This window comes from Anabrus simplex, chromosome 10 (assembly GCF_040414725.1).
Source record: "Anabrus simplex isolate iqAnaSimp1 chromosome 10, ASM4041472v1, whole genome shotgun sequence".
NCBI lineage: Eukaryota > Metazoa > Arthropoda > Insecta > Orthoptera > Tettigoniidae > Anabrus > Anabrus simplex.
The window spans coordinates 46,287,853-46,302,612 of NC_090274.1; the positions used below are offsets into that span (position 1 = coordinate 46,287,853).

The window sequence follows — 14,760 nt, forward strand, 5'->3', positions numbered from 1 at the left end:
TATCCTCGCGGATTATTTGCAAAGTTTCGAGTTATTAATGAAATAAAGCACATGATCTGCTGTAGTACAATACATCACACAAAGAAATTGAATTAAACGTTCCTTGGAACAACACTACGCGCCGAACTGTTAAGTCCTTCAAAGATCGTCATGGAGACAAATGTACTCATAACGTTTCTCATAATCTACCAATTTAAGTAGTTATTACCTCAAAAGAACGTGCTTGATCCACCGAGTGTTTTTAGACCAAATAAAATACTGCGTACATCAATTAGAACGAAAGATATGATTGCTTTAATGAGAAAAAATGTTGAAGAAATGAGACGTCAAATTGAATGTGCACTCATAACTTTCCTCAGAATCAACCTATTTGAATAGTTAAGAGCTGAAATGAAAGATCTTGATCCACTGAGTGTTCCTAGGCCAAAACAAACACCGTACCTCAATTAGAACCAAAGATATGAATGCTTCAAAGAGACAAAAAATTGAAAAAGTCAAATAATTTGAGGAAGGCGGAAGTTAAGTGACTTATAGTACCTGATGACAAATCTGTACATGAATACCTTTCAGTTAAAAGAAAGAAGAAAATCGACCGGATAGAATGGCCGGACAGACTGACTTTAGTTTTCATCAATTTTTTTAATATATAGAAGAATATTGTGCACAACAGTGACCTGATATTCGAAACAAATCCCTTGATATGTCGTAAAGTGTGACCGGTGATGCTTTATGGGGTGGAAGAAAAGGTACTAAAGGCATTACTCAAATAACAGACTGTCCGGCTCCATGGCATGCTGGCCTTTGGTTCAAGGGATTCTGGGTTTGATTCCCGGTAGGGTCGGGTATTTTTAACTTTTCATTAGTTATTCCTATGGCTCTCGGTATCTGTGTTTGTGACGTCTTCAGCACTGGTATTACCAAGAGTCCGGACGCTGTAAGACACCTCCGATGAAAATTAACATTTTGAAAAAAAAAAAAAATTACATTAATCTACAGAATGAGCTAATTCTTAAAATGCTATTTCTAATTAAAAGTAATGTGGGTATACCCTTAAAATATTTAAATTTTAAAAATGTGCAGATTTTTAAAAATTTATAGGTATAATGTTAAAATCCTAACAGAGCGCAGGTCGCCCGTACGACGTCAAATCGAAAGACCTGCACCAGGCCTCTCGCCATCATTATTATTATTATTAATAATAATTAGCAGCAGGGCTTTGAAATGCAGATTTGAAAATACAATGGGCACACAACACCGATGAGGAGGTACTCGGTCGTGCCAGAAAATTGTGTGTAGTCTTAATCATCGAAAAACTCAAGAAAGCAGCCTATTTCGGTCCCATAATTAGAAATGAAAAATGCAACCTGATAAAACTCAAAATGTTGGTTCGACATCTACGATACGGCAACTCTCACACGGGAAACGAAAAATAACTCCGCGATGGTCCCCAATCTCCGAGAAGACGGCGCTAGAAGAATACTACGAGAAATACACGAGGGTATCTCTGACCGACACTTTACAGCTTTTCTCCTTTTGACCCTTAGTACCGTCCGACTCGTTGGCTGAATGGTCAGCGTACTGGCCTTCGGTTCAGAGGGTCCCGGGTTCGAATCCCGGCCGGGTCGGGGATTTTAACCTTCATTGGTTAATTCCAATCACCCGGGGGCTGGGTGTTTGTGCTGTCCCCAACATCCCTGCAACTCACACACAACACTATCCTCCACCACAATAACACGCAGTTACCTATACACGGCAGATGCCGCCCACTCTCATCGGAGGGTCTGCCTTACAAGGGCTACACTCGGCTAGAAATAGCCACACGAAACTATATACCCTTAGCATCGCTTCCAGAAATGATGCATCGTATAAAAAAAAAGCACGTTATATCATGAACATTACTAAAATACCTTTGTATTTAAATCTCCCCCAGTCTATAGTAATTACCCCACCCCCTCTCAATTCCTTCATGAGGACAGAACTCACGCACATGTGTGAACAAAACAGGAGGTATGCACGTGTCCTATTACCACGCAGGTCAACCTGTATCTGTAACATGCTATCTAAAATAGCTTTACTTCCCTGAATTACAACACACAAGCATGGATTGATATTTGAAGATGGAACTCTGATCCCTTGATCATTAACGTTTCAGAATGAATATTATATCTCTGAGGTATGAGCGATGCTAGTAATGCCATTCCTTGTACAGCCAGTCCCTGCTATGAATGGTATGAAAATGTTGCTCATAGGGTCAGTCGGTGCATGCATTTCAGTGGGCTTGGCAGACTGATATTATGTAATAGCAACTTCTGGCTCAGAGAGGAAAGTAACGGGAAACTACCTCACTCCTCGTTTCCCTAGTACGCCTCTTCAGTGATGCCTAGGCCATCTATGACAGCTGATGGCAGAGCTGTTGAGAATCCAACCAGCCTTAGGGCTGAAGAAAGAAAAATCATTTAAAAAGAAGAAAAAAAAACAGTTGTAATAGGTGGCATAAGAAGATGTTTAAATTAACAAAAGTGGCTCCTGATAGGATAAGAACTCCAATGAAACACTATGGTGTCTCATCATACTGGACGGAGTTTTACTAGAGCCTATTATTATTAGGAAGAAAAGCCAGGGGTCTCTTTGAGAAATTAAAGGTAAAGGTTTCAATAATTCATGGTTAGCTCTACGTCCGGCCGCCTTTGCCCCCAGGATTTTTTTTCCTAGTTGCTTTACGTCGCACCGACGCAGACAGGTCTTATGGTGATGATGGGACAGGAAAGGCCTAGGAATCGGCCGTGGCCTTAAGGTACAGCCCCAGCATTTGCCTGGTGTGAAAATGGAAAACCATTTTCAGAGCTGCCGACAGTGGGGTTCGAACCCACAATCCCCCGGATGCGAGCTCTGTGGGCGAGGGAGGAAGAATAACACCCACGGTGTCCCCTAACTGTCGTAAGAAGCGATTAAAAGGGGCCCCAGGGACTCTTAACTCGAGAGCGTGGGTTGGCGATCGCGGGGCCCTCAGCTGGCATTGCTTCCACTTTTGTCAAACTCCTCACTTTCATATTACCCTATATGACCTCCATTGGTTAACTCTTTGTTTTTCTCCGATCCCGATGGTATTAGAGCATTCGAGGCCTAGGGAGTCTTTCAGTTACACGCCCTTCGTGTTCCTCGTCTTTCTTTGACCGATACCTTCATTTTAAAAGTGTCTCATCTCTTCCATTTTGTTCTGTCTGATTAGTATTATGTAGACCAGGGGTTTCCAATTTGTAAGAGCTCGAGGGCCATTTTGGAAACCTTAGTCATGTTCGCGGGCCACACTTGAATAGGCAAGTTTTCGTAAAATTCTGCAATTAGTACAGAACCACCATTATGAAATAATATGCATAGTTCGATTGAAATGAGGGTTTGATCATTTTAACTGTTTAAAGCATTACTTTAAAATTGCACAAAAGAGTGAAATTTGGAGCCGGGCTGAGACGGTTGAGGCGCTGGCCTTCTGACCCCAGCTTGGCAGGTTCGATTCTGGCTCAGTCCGGTGGTATTTGAAGGTGCTCAAATACGTCAGCCTCGTATCGGCAGATTTACTGGCACGTAAAAGAACTCCTCTGGGACAAAATTTCGACACCTCGGCGTCTCCGAAATCATGAAAAGTAGTGAGTGGGACGCAAAAATAACAACATTACTTGAAATTTGGATTTTAAAGTTTTAAAATAAAAAATAATATGTTGAGAACAAGTGAATACTTGAAAAGAGGAACTACAGTACTATGAAAGAATAATTAGTTCTGACTTGTGTCTATAAGGTGTATTAAAATGAATACGTTTTTGAACGAGCTAATACATATTTTTGTGACTTTTCTTCATATTTTCTCTTACAGTGATCTTGCCGGCCGCAAAAATGGCATAGCGGGCCACACGGGGCCCGCCATTTGGAAACCCCTGATGTAGGCGATGGTTGCTCAGTTGTACTTCTTAAAACAATAATCGCCACCGCCTCGTACAGTATTCATTACTGGTGTACACTGAATGAACCTCAGAGCTATATGTTCTTCCAGAAAGGGAAATCTTACAGTTTTAGTCTACCTGTCGGGGTATTGAACACACGTCCTTCCGCCTTTATCGCCTCGACAGTCGCAATTATTATTTTGTTAGTGGTTTAATGTCGAAGGCTATTTGGCTACGGAGGGATGGAAAAGGGCAGTTGTACTTTCTCTTAAAACAATAATCACCACCATTGGAAAGGTAGCAGCCGTAGCCTTAATTAAGGTACAGCCCCAATATTTGCCTAGTGTGAAAAATGGGAAACCACGGAAAACCATCTTCAGGGCTGCCGACGGCGGAATTCGAACCCACCATCTTCCGAATGCAAGCTCACAGCTTACGCGATCCTAACCGCACGGCCAACTCGCTCGAGTAGTAGTAAAATAAAATAAGCCTCATTCAGGACAACGCAAAATACTAAGCGGTGATTGCTTATCCTCGGTTGTGCCTTCCTTCGAGAGCGAATTTCTTTTCTCTCTTTGGTCCAGATTATTCCGGTCACTTTCTTCGATTTGTACTCTTGGTCAACAGGATATCAATTCTGGATAGTTTTCCATTTCATCAATCCATTCCATAGTGCCCATTTGGCTTTACACTGTTTTCATAGATATTAGTTTTACGCTAGACTACAGTATCTACTTTTTTCGTGTTTCAAAGCCAGCGAGGTTCCGGAATTTTGTCGCACAGGTGTTCTCGTATATGTTCTAGTATTTGAGCACCTTCAAATATATAGATTTAAAAAAAAATATATATTTGTTACAATTTCCTTTACGGCGCACCAACACACACAGGTATCATGGCGACGATGTATCAGGAAATGGTTAGGAATGGAAAGGATACGACCGTGATGTGAAAATGATAAATCACGGAAAACGGAGTTCGAACCCACTATCTCCCGAATGCAAGCTGATAGCTATGTGACCAAAAAAACCGCGCAGCCATTTACTCTACACCGAACTGAGCCGGGATAGAATCCACCAACGAAAGCTCAGTAGGCCAGAGTTCTACTGTCTGACCTATTCAGCCCCGTTGCTTTCATAGAATGGGAACCATTCATTTTGTGAATGCATCAATTCATTTTTTTAAGTGTCCGTAAAATTTGAATGTGTTTTCTATTGCCGCTGAATGTCTGTCAACAGACTGATTTCCTGTCCGTTTCGGAGTAATTTAAGTTCGCCCGCCAGTTACAGGCCAAGGAATTTTCCTCCTAATTGTGTGTTCCTACTTTTTGACGTCTACCTTCCCGTTTAGAAATGTACTCAGTACGTTTACATGCAGGATTCAGATCGGATTGAGACTCAATGTCGATACGGTAAAATATGGGATAGTACCGTACTCGGTTCGAATATAGTTCCATGTAAATGCGATTTGTACTGAGATCGTATTGAAAACGACTGCGCAGATACTCCATGTTTGATCTGACGAAATAGTCATCATGAAAGTTCTGTCGAAATAACAAAATATAATAAGCCGGTAAACATATTTATATATATTTAAATATATATGTATAAATGATCAGCAACTGCAATAATGTTTTAAGACGGCTAGCCCTTGCGATGAACAAAATCACGATAACCTTCTGTTGGGGGTAAAATTGGAATGTGCGTTCCATCAATTACATTTGGAATACCACACATACTTTCAAAACTGAAAGTTATCTCCTGGGCTTCTACTGCATTTGGCGTTTTTAAATTCTACGAAGTGATATCGATTTTACTACAATTCTGTATCGTTCGTATACGGTACGTCGACTGACAGATTTAATACGATACTCAAATAGTCTACTACATGTAAACGGGGATCGTATTCAAATCGATCTCAATTCCCATGTAAACGTACTATTATAGTGTTATCGATCCATAGAAACATTCTGTTTTAATAACTGTATGATAATGTCTCAGTTTGTGTTAAGAAATTCATCCTCTTCTGGTTTTATATACTAAGGGTGAGTCGACATGCCACTTCAGTTCTTTTGGCTTCTAATTTCGTTTGTTTATTTTAAGGACTTTTCTTGTCGAGGTATTTAAAGTAATTATTATTATTATTATTAAAAAAAATTAAGGATGAGATCTGGCAACAATTTCAAATATCAACCGTTCTAACATCTCAAGCACAAAAATAGCGGTAGCACTGTGCGAGTTAACAATGATCAATAGTGTGCTCATTGGTATGCAAAGTGTACGTTGTTTTCTAGGACTAGGACACATTCACTTTTGTCTCCAAATTATCTATATGGCACAACATCGGTTTGTTTTTGTTTTTTTTGCAAGTTGCTTTAAGTCGCACCGACACAGATAGGTCTTATGACGCTGATGGGACAGGAACGGGCTAGGACTGGGAAGGAATTGTCCGTGGCCTTAATTAAGGTACAGTCCCAGCATCTGCTTGGTGTGAACATGGGAAACCACGGAAAACCATCTTCAGGGCTGCCGACAGTGGGGTTCGAACCCACTATCTCCCGAACACTGGATACTGGCGCCGCACTCAAGCGACTGCAGCTACCGAGCTCGGTCATCGGCTAATTAAGAGGGGAACTTCTTGAATACAGAGAAAATGCCGATATGCTTGGTTCGGCTCGCACCCGTCCAACGCCACAAAGGTCGGAACGCATCTAGCGGTACCAGTATTAATGATCCGTGCAATCACCAAGTGTAAAGAGATGCGCAGCCAAGTCCAGTGAGAGAAACGAGACAGAATAAGTAGCCTAGGAAATTAACCAAAGAGTGAACGTACGAAAGAGAGGATTGCCAAATGAAATACCGAATAACACTCAGTTTTAAGATTTAGGGATCAGCTCTGAAATCGTTCATGCTTTTCTTTTTTTTCGGTTGCTCTTGAGAAAGTAATCCACAGAACCGTCGTATGAATTTGGTTCCGCCTTGCACCAAGCATTTCAACACAAACATAGTGGCGTATTAAATCGTGATGATGATGATGACTGTTTAAAGGGGCCTAACATCTAAGGTCATCGCCCCCCTACGCGTATTAAATCAACAAGAAACTACATGTGAAGAATGTGTTTAAAAATACCACCGTCAATTCCGCTCCGCAAATAAGTAAACGAGTTTTTAAACTAATAATGTTAGAGAAGATGAAAAAAAAATTCGAAAATTAAATTATTGTAGGATGTTCCCGGGGAACAAAAATTGGTTTGCATGCTAATAGAGCGCGTTATAAAGATACATTGAAAATATTTTTTTTTAACAATCCGATAATCCTAATGTTACTTTAGATCAACAATTTATTACAAGTAATAAATTCAGATCGTGTTTAGCATTATAAAGGGCAGACATTCCATCATAGAAACTGAAGTATGTTTTGCCTCCAGATTATTTAGAAAAATGCATACACGAAAGGAGTCCAGACATGACTACATTGTTGAAAAAATACGTGAAATAGTGCTTCCATAACGTAACTGTGAGGAAAGCAACGGGAAACTACCTCACTCGTCATTTCCCTAGTACGCCTCTTCAGTGATGCCTAGGCCATCTATGACAGCTGATGGCAGAGCTGTTGGGGATCCCACCAGCGGCATCGCTGACGGACTGAACATACATACATACGTAACGTAACTAGTAATATTCTGGACACCTACAAGCACGAAAACATCGCAGTTTTAATAAACGTACCAATTAGCGAGGGAATCATTTGTAAGTTGCGAATTTTTAAACGTACGACTTAACATCTTTGGTACGAAGCCCTGAACAGCTGTGATACAACAGATATAAATCCATTCCAACATTTAACAGAATTTGTTATATTGAGACATATTTAAGAAATTGTTATTTTAATTTAGATGGGACCGAGTGAATCGGTCGCGCGGCAAGAGTAGCTGTGAGGATGCATTCGGGAGATGGTGGGTTACATACATCTCACAGTTGGCAGCCCTGAAGATGGCTTTCCATAGTTTCCCATTTTCACACCAGGATGTACCTTATTCAAAGCCACAGCCGCTATCTTCCCAATTATAGGCATTTTCCATCCTCGTGTCGTCGAAAACCATGTGTTAGGCGTTAAATCACTGAAGAGATTTTTTTTTTTTAAACCGGGCGAGTTAGCCGTGCGCGCACGGCTGTGAACTTGCATCCGGGAGATAGTAGGTTCGAATCCCACTATCGGCAGCCCTGAAGATGGTTTTCCGTGGTTTCCATTTTCACACCAGCAAATGCTGGGGCTGTACCTTAACTAAGGCCCCGGCCGCTTCCTTCCAACTCCTAGGCCTTTCCTATCCCATCGTCGCCATAAGACCTATCTGTGTCGGTGCGACGTAAAGCCCCTAGGAAAAAAAAAAAAAAAAAAGACAAACCATCGTGTGGACGAAACCTATAACTTACAATTCCATTCAGGTAGATTTCTGCCCCCCCAAAAGAAGAGGTGTGTGGCAACCTTTTACTTAACAATTTATTAAACTGTACGTCACTATGACGTAGACATCACTGAATTAGCTTGAATGGCTTGAAGTAAATACGTTCACAGTCCTCACGAAATCGTATGTTTGCGAGAATAAATCTTATTTCAAGCTTTTCTCTATTCAACGTCCTTGACATGCCTGGAAGTCGATCTTGGTCGTTGTTCACAAAACTATGTGTAGTCTCAGTCACTTCAATATCCAAATACAATTATTTGATATCAAGTGGATAATTTACTACATAGGCCTAATTAAAAATAAAGTGGCGAACATTTCATCTATTCAGGAAATTGGATTTGGCTGTAAGTGTATCAAGGTCAGTATACTTGTATACATCAAATAGCGCCTTGAAAACAGAAGGAATAGAGTAGGTAAGTGACTGAACAATTCGATCACGCGTAACACCCTTATTTATAGGTAAATGTTCGCTAACCAAGGATTTTGAATGTATTCGTAACTGAACCGAATAGTATCATCATGATCAAAATTGGCATTGCTTCTCTAATTACTGTGAAGTATTCAAACAGTTCACGTTTGAGAGGATAACCTCATAACTTCGGTATCATCTACCCAAATTTGACTAACGAGATGTCTCTTTCGACAGATACGCGACTGCACAGATGATTTCATGCACAATTATATTAAACTTAACTCACAATTAACCAATATGTACCCTGTAATCTTCTATGAAAGAAATATATCAGTACCGCAAGCCACAATATTACTGTATTAAGAAATATAAAAAAGTTGCCATTCACAATGGTTTTGCTGGAAATGGTCATAATCAACGCATCTCTATCATAACATAAGCACTCAAGGCAATGCAGTCGAACTTCATACATTATTCAAAAGCTATACATATATACGAAATTACATAGAGTTCGAATAAAATGTAATTACGTACTATAGAAAGACCATATAATGGATTGGGCACAGAAAACAAGAACTGTCAAATATGCACACACATAAAAAAATCTCTTAGGAAGACATCCACAATGCCATCTTCCATGAGGAATTTCATAAGAAAACTACCGCTGAATCACCTGTCACGGAAACCGGCGATGCAACTGCATCACACTGTTCCTTGTTCACAGGATTATATAACTTACGTGATAAAAATAGCGTAATGTGCAAGATAAATATCTTCCCTGCAGGGTAGAAAGACACTATCGGTCTCGGAAACGCTGACCGACATTTATCACCCCGTGTAGAAAGACAAAATAAAAACACTAGGAAGCAAACGGCTCATAGACCTACTATTAACCGAGGTTTTTCGTTGCCTCACCGTTGTTTAATGAACACAACATCGAGGTAATCAGACCAAACCAATTATCGTTGTAACTCTTTTTAAGAAAAAAATATTCATGAGTATTGCGTTATCTTTCAAGCAACAGGCGACGAACTATCAAATTAACTTGCTAAATACTTTATAGTGAATGAAAGTCGGTGCGCACACATGTGAATAACACGTAAATAAATTGTACACACTGAGTAATCGGCGGCTAAGCACGTAGATTACTACCGCTATTATTTGTAGCCTTCTAACAAGCAACACGTCCTTCCACTAAATGTAAAAAAAAAAAAAAAATGTATAATTCTAAAACTCCCTTTTGTTGCTATACATACACACACACACACACAATTTATTAATATAAACATCTTACTTCTTCTAATGTTGTGATTGTCTGTCTACATTGCGGCATCCGTGACACAAAAGTTGATGTTGTCGGGGAATTATAATCCTCGCGAGTTTCTTCGACAAATTCACTCACACGTATTAAACCCGGCATTTTCACGATTTGGCCTGAAAGAAAATCAGTCCAAAACGACAACAAACTGGTCACCTACATTTGTACCACCTTTCACTTTCAAACCTCAATGAATACTGCCGAATACTGCCGATCTGTTTTCCTTCCGAAGAGTTATTACCCACAATTCCTCAAAATAGTTCATTGGATGCTCGCAAGATAGCAGCAATCGCAGTGTGTAAAGTCGAATGTTTGACAATTGATCGGGTGCTAAAAAGGCACGTGATTCTGTCCGTAATCAATAAGCTCTGGATAGTCATAGAAATCATCATGAACCTCGTTTAGATTCCTCATTAAAAATGAAATGCCGAGGATGATGAGAATACTTCAGAGTTCATGGTTTTTGTTCCAGCTTGATTTCAGACTCTCGACCAGGTTGCCCAACTTCCCCGGCAGTACACCACAGAACTATTTACTTGTTTTACAGAAAAATGCTCATGCACCCATTACAGCTGGATCCTTTTTTACTATTAAAAGCAAATTTATGGTCACATTTACGAATATATTTCTTAGATCAGTGGAAAGCCGCGCATATTATTTCTGAAACGGGATAAATCAATTATTTATGTTTTCAACTTTAAGACAAATGAAAGCTCAGATGATCAGCGTACTATAATTCTATTGGTTAGTCACGCTAGTACACTTTCTCACTTGCAATATGGCAGCAGTCATCAAGGGTGAGGTTTGTCATGTGATCTGTAAATATTACATTATTATTGCAACAGTTCAGTTTGATCATTAGTCTTTCTTCATGTTGATTCAGACAGTAGCAGTAACTTCAAATTTCACATTTTCTTGTGATGTATTTATTTTAAAGTAATTACAAAACTCAAAGGAGTATAAATCTGTTCGTAGAAAAACAAATATACATTTGTCCATCAGATAACATTTCTTATACGATTCTTCTTGCTTTTAAAGTTCGCTATTTGTATTCGAAATAGTCGGTACATAGCTGAATGGTTCTTTGCGTACAGCATTGCTAAATAATGAGATCAAAACTCGATTCTTATATGTAAGGAATATATTCTGTCCTTTGCAGATGTTGGAGAGATATGGACCCGTTTATTTGATCACCGACCCTTTTTGAATGGAGAAATAAAATTTATTCTCAAAGAGTTTGAGGTAATATTTAATCGACAATACTGGTTTGTTTCATCTTAAATTTCCTGTATGGCCTAACAGTGTTTTTGCTTATGGGTTTCGCTATCTGGTTCTACAGGAGAAGCGTTCTGATAGAGAAGTTGAGAAATTGTTCCAAATTCTTGAACGTGTAACAGAAATCAAGGAGACCCAAATTGATCGAGTGAAACTTGCATCCGATGTTCATTTGCCAAATCTAAATGCCAATTTAGAGGTTGCAGTTAGCATGTGCAATCGCATACTGGAGAAAGAAGAAGGACATCGTACAGTTAGTATCAGATATAATTCATTATAAATATATTTGTAGGACTATATGGGAGAACTCTCTGATGGTCGGTGGCAATTCAATATTGTCATAAATTCTGGGTAACACAATCTCAAAACTGTAACAAATTCAGGTTACATGTCAAATTATTGGCCTCAAATGGATTAGATTTTGTTAAGTTATGTGGGGTACGTGAACGAATCTATCCATGAAATTTCATTATAATATTTGTCCCAAATGGAAGGTAATAATTGCTTCTAAGCAAATTAAGGGTTAAAATTAGCGGCAAGTTAATTAAGACAGTTATTACTAGAGAAACGTATACATACATTACGAATATGAATTCTACTACATCACAGCGCTTCAGTATGTCATTTGTTCATATAACAGTTTTGTGTGTTTAAAGTTATAAACTTCATTATGGTTCCGTATTGAACTGAGATCACTAAAGTTGAAATTTCAGTGAAGGTTCCACCTTTCCAATACAAAGTGTATGTTCTACAGGATAGTTCACTTTTGTGTGTGAAGTCTTTGCTCACTTTACTTCTTTGCTTTGCTTGATGTTACTTGGTGGAGCGAGTTGTTGACTTGTGCTCATACCTCAATATAATTATTGGTCCAGGAAACATGCTATTTTTCTTTCAATAAAAATAATTTTTCTGTTATTTATTTTCTCGTCTGAACTGCCTGCGCTAGTCACAATGGACAAAGATATTGAGAATTCACAGACACAGTACTTCCATTCATCGGTGCTAGCCCAGGACCTCAGGAAAGAAACAAAAGATGGTACAATGAAGCAGATTGTCACAGAAGAGAGTCTTGTCTACAGCGAAATAGTCGCCGCAGTTACGTATCTATATTTCTCTAATAATAATGGTACTTATTAATTTACTGCTAATTTTACTCTTGATTTGTGTGAAAGCAATTATCCCCTATATAGGACAAAAAAATTATAATGAAATTTCATGGATACGATTTGTTCACGTAACCAGTTAGGTGTGTATATTAATTTCCACCATATGTTTGTTCATAATGGTTTTTAATTATCACCATCTGTCATAATGCCTGTGGTATCTACCGTTGGAGAGCTTTACCCAGCATAGCATTTGAACCTGCATATGGCTTAATAGTTAGGCCTGCTGTGAATAATTTTGTACATTTATTAACTTTAATATTGTACAGCCACCTGCTATAGTAGTAGTCAGAAGAGTAACGTTACTGACAATGTTAAGAAGACTGAGTAAGTGGCTGTGCGGTTTGGGTCACGTAGCTATCAGCATGCATTTGGGAGGTAGTACGTTCGAACTGCATTGTCGGTAGTCCTGAAGATGGCTTTCCGTGGTTTCCCATTTTCATTCCTGGCAAATGCTGGTGCTGTATCTTAAGGCCTCAGCTGCTTCCTTCTCATTCCTAGCCCTTTCCTATCCAGTCGTCGCCATAAGACTTGTTGATGCGACGTAAAGCAAATTGATAAACTTTAAACCATAATAAATATTTTATTTTATCCTGTATTGACATATCTAAATCTACTTACAAAATTGTACAAAAGCTATTTTAATCCTCCTAGTCCTAGTGAAATCAATTGAAAGTTAGGAATTTCATGATGTTCCATATTGAACTGGGATTACAATGAAGCCATCTTTTCAATATAATAATAATAATAATAATAATAATAATAATAATAATTGAAAAGGTGGATCCAGAATATATTTAATTAATTGTAGTGAAGTCAGATCAAGGACTTTTCCACAATTTTAAATGGGTACAGTATTCACCAGAGTATAAAATAAGACTGTATTAAGAAAAACCCACTTTTATTCATGCACGGTGCACAGTAGGAACTACAAGAAGAGGATCACAAATGTTGCACCACAAAGAATAACATTTTAATGGAAAGTGCATTTAACCTTTAGTCACCAAACTAGTGGATTTTTAATCGCCACACTGTTTTTGGTATATATTTTCACTCATTCATCTCGTAGATCATTGTAGCATTTCCAGAATGTACTTTTGTCAGTTTTTATATATTATCCAGCTGAAGATGGTTCCAATGAATTGAAACAAGTCTTCCCTTCCCATTATTTAATAGTGTAAAGCCATTTAAAAGTTTATTGAATTAGTGGAACATTAAATTATTCTCTCTTAGGAGTAACCTTGAGCAGATGTACGCCAGCATAAATAACATTAAATCGAAAGATGAATCATGTGAATCTTACCTCATATGACTTGTAGGAGAATGACTATTTAATTTTATAACCTAAGATGCAAGTTCCTAGCAAAATAAGAGCATCGTTCAGCAGTAGGTTTGGGATCCTGCAGCTGTTGTACCTGCCGAGTGTTTCTTTGAATTTTGTCAAACCACTCGGATTTTTATTCAGAGTCAACTGGGAGGAAGTAATGTAGTTTTTCAGCCACAAGAATTCATCATGTGGGAGTCTCCATGGTCATTTCTGCTTCATTCCATTTTTACTTTTTTAATGATAATAATGAAGTATTTATGAAAAATATCCCTATCTGTTTTTGACAAATCTTGACTATTCATGACCCCCAAACACTGAAAAAGTGGGTTTGCCAACTTCTGTGATTTAAGACAATGTGGGGAGCTCCTTGGGAAGCAGTTAGGCTGCAGAACACTATCTAAAACAACATTACATTACCGATACTTGCCCCAGCTGATTCTGGATGAAAATTGAGTTAAGACAGTTGTTTCTGTTCTCATTTTAATTATCCTGCTCCCGCTTATCATGGTCTGTAATTATTGGATGGGATTTTTAATAACCCTGTATAAAGGGAGAGTGTGCATGTGGATGTGTCTTCTAATCGTATACATCATATTACAGTTTTTACAAGGTGGTTCTGTATTTTCCAGGACACAACTTTACTTGCCAAACGTGAAATTAGGAAGACAGAATGGGAGAATTTTATTGAAGATATGACCCTAAAAATAGGAAAAGTTGATGCTACATTTGAAGAAAAAGAAGTAGAGCTACGAGAATTTTACACTGATCTTGAGAAGAAGCTTCATATTGGAAAATAACTGTCAAAATAGTCGGTCTGTTCAGAACAGGTGTTGCATTCTATTGTTTATTGGACTGAAACTAGTTTCCA

The 14,760-nt window shown here is 38.6% G+C and overlaps 1 protein-coding gene across 1 annotated transcript; it reads left to right on the plus strand.

Annotated features, from left to right (window-relative positions):
• The first annotated feature begins 10,881 nt into the window (after positions 1-10,881).
• Positions 10,882-14,689, plus strand: Muted (biogenesis of lysosome-related organelles complex 1 subunit 5). The gene is made up of 4 exons (XM_067154869.2): positions 10,882-10,924; positions 11,287-11,369; positions 11,467-11,655; positions 14,522-14,689. Exons 1-4 carry the CDS (start codon positions 10,906-10,908, stop codon positions 14,687-14,689), a joined length of 459 nt encoding a protein of 152 aa, XP_067010970.1. The 5' UTR covers positions 10,882-10,905.
• The last annotated feature ends 71 nt before the right edge of the window (positions 14,690-14,760 follow it).

Bases quoted from the DNA above. Each gene is read 5' to 3' on its own strand.
- Muted (XM_067154869.2), top strand. The intron at 11,370-11,466 runs GTAATATTTAAT...CTGGTTCTACAG, and splicing joins TTATTCTCAAAGAGTTTGAG to GAGAAGCGTTCTGATAGAGA. The intron at 11,656-14,521 runs GTTAGTATCAGA...TGTATTTTCCAG, and splicing joins AAGAAGAAGGACATCGTACA to GACACAACTTTACTTGCCAA.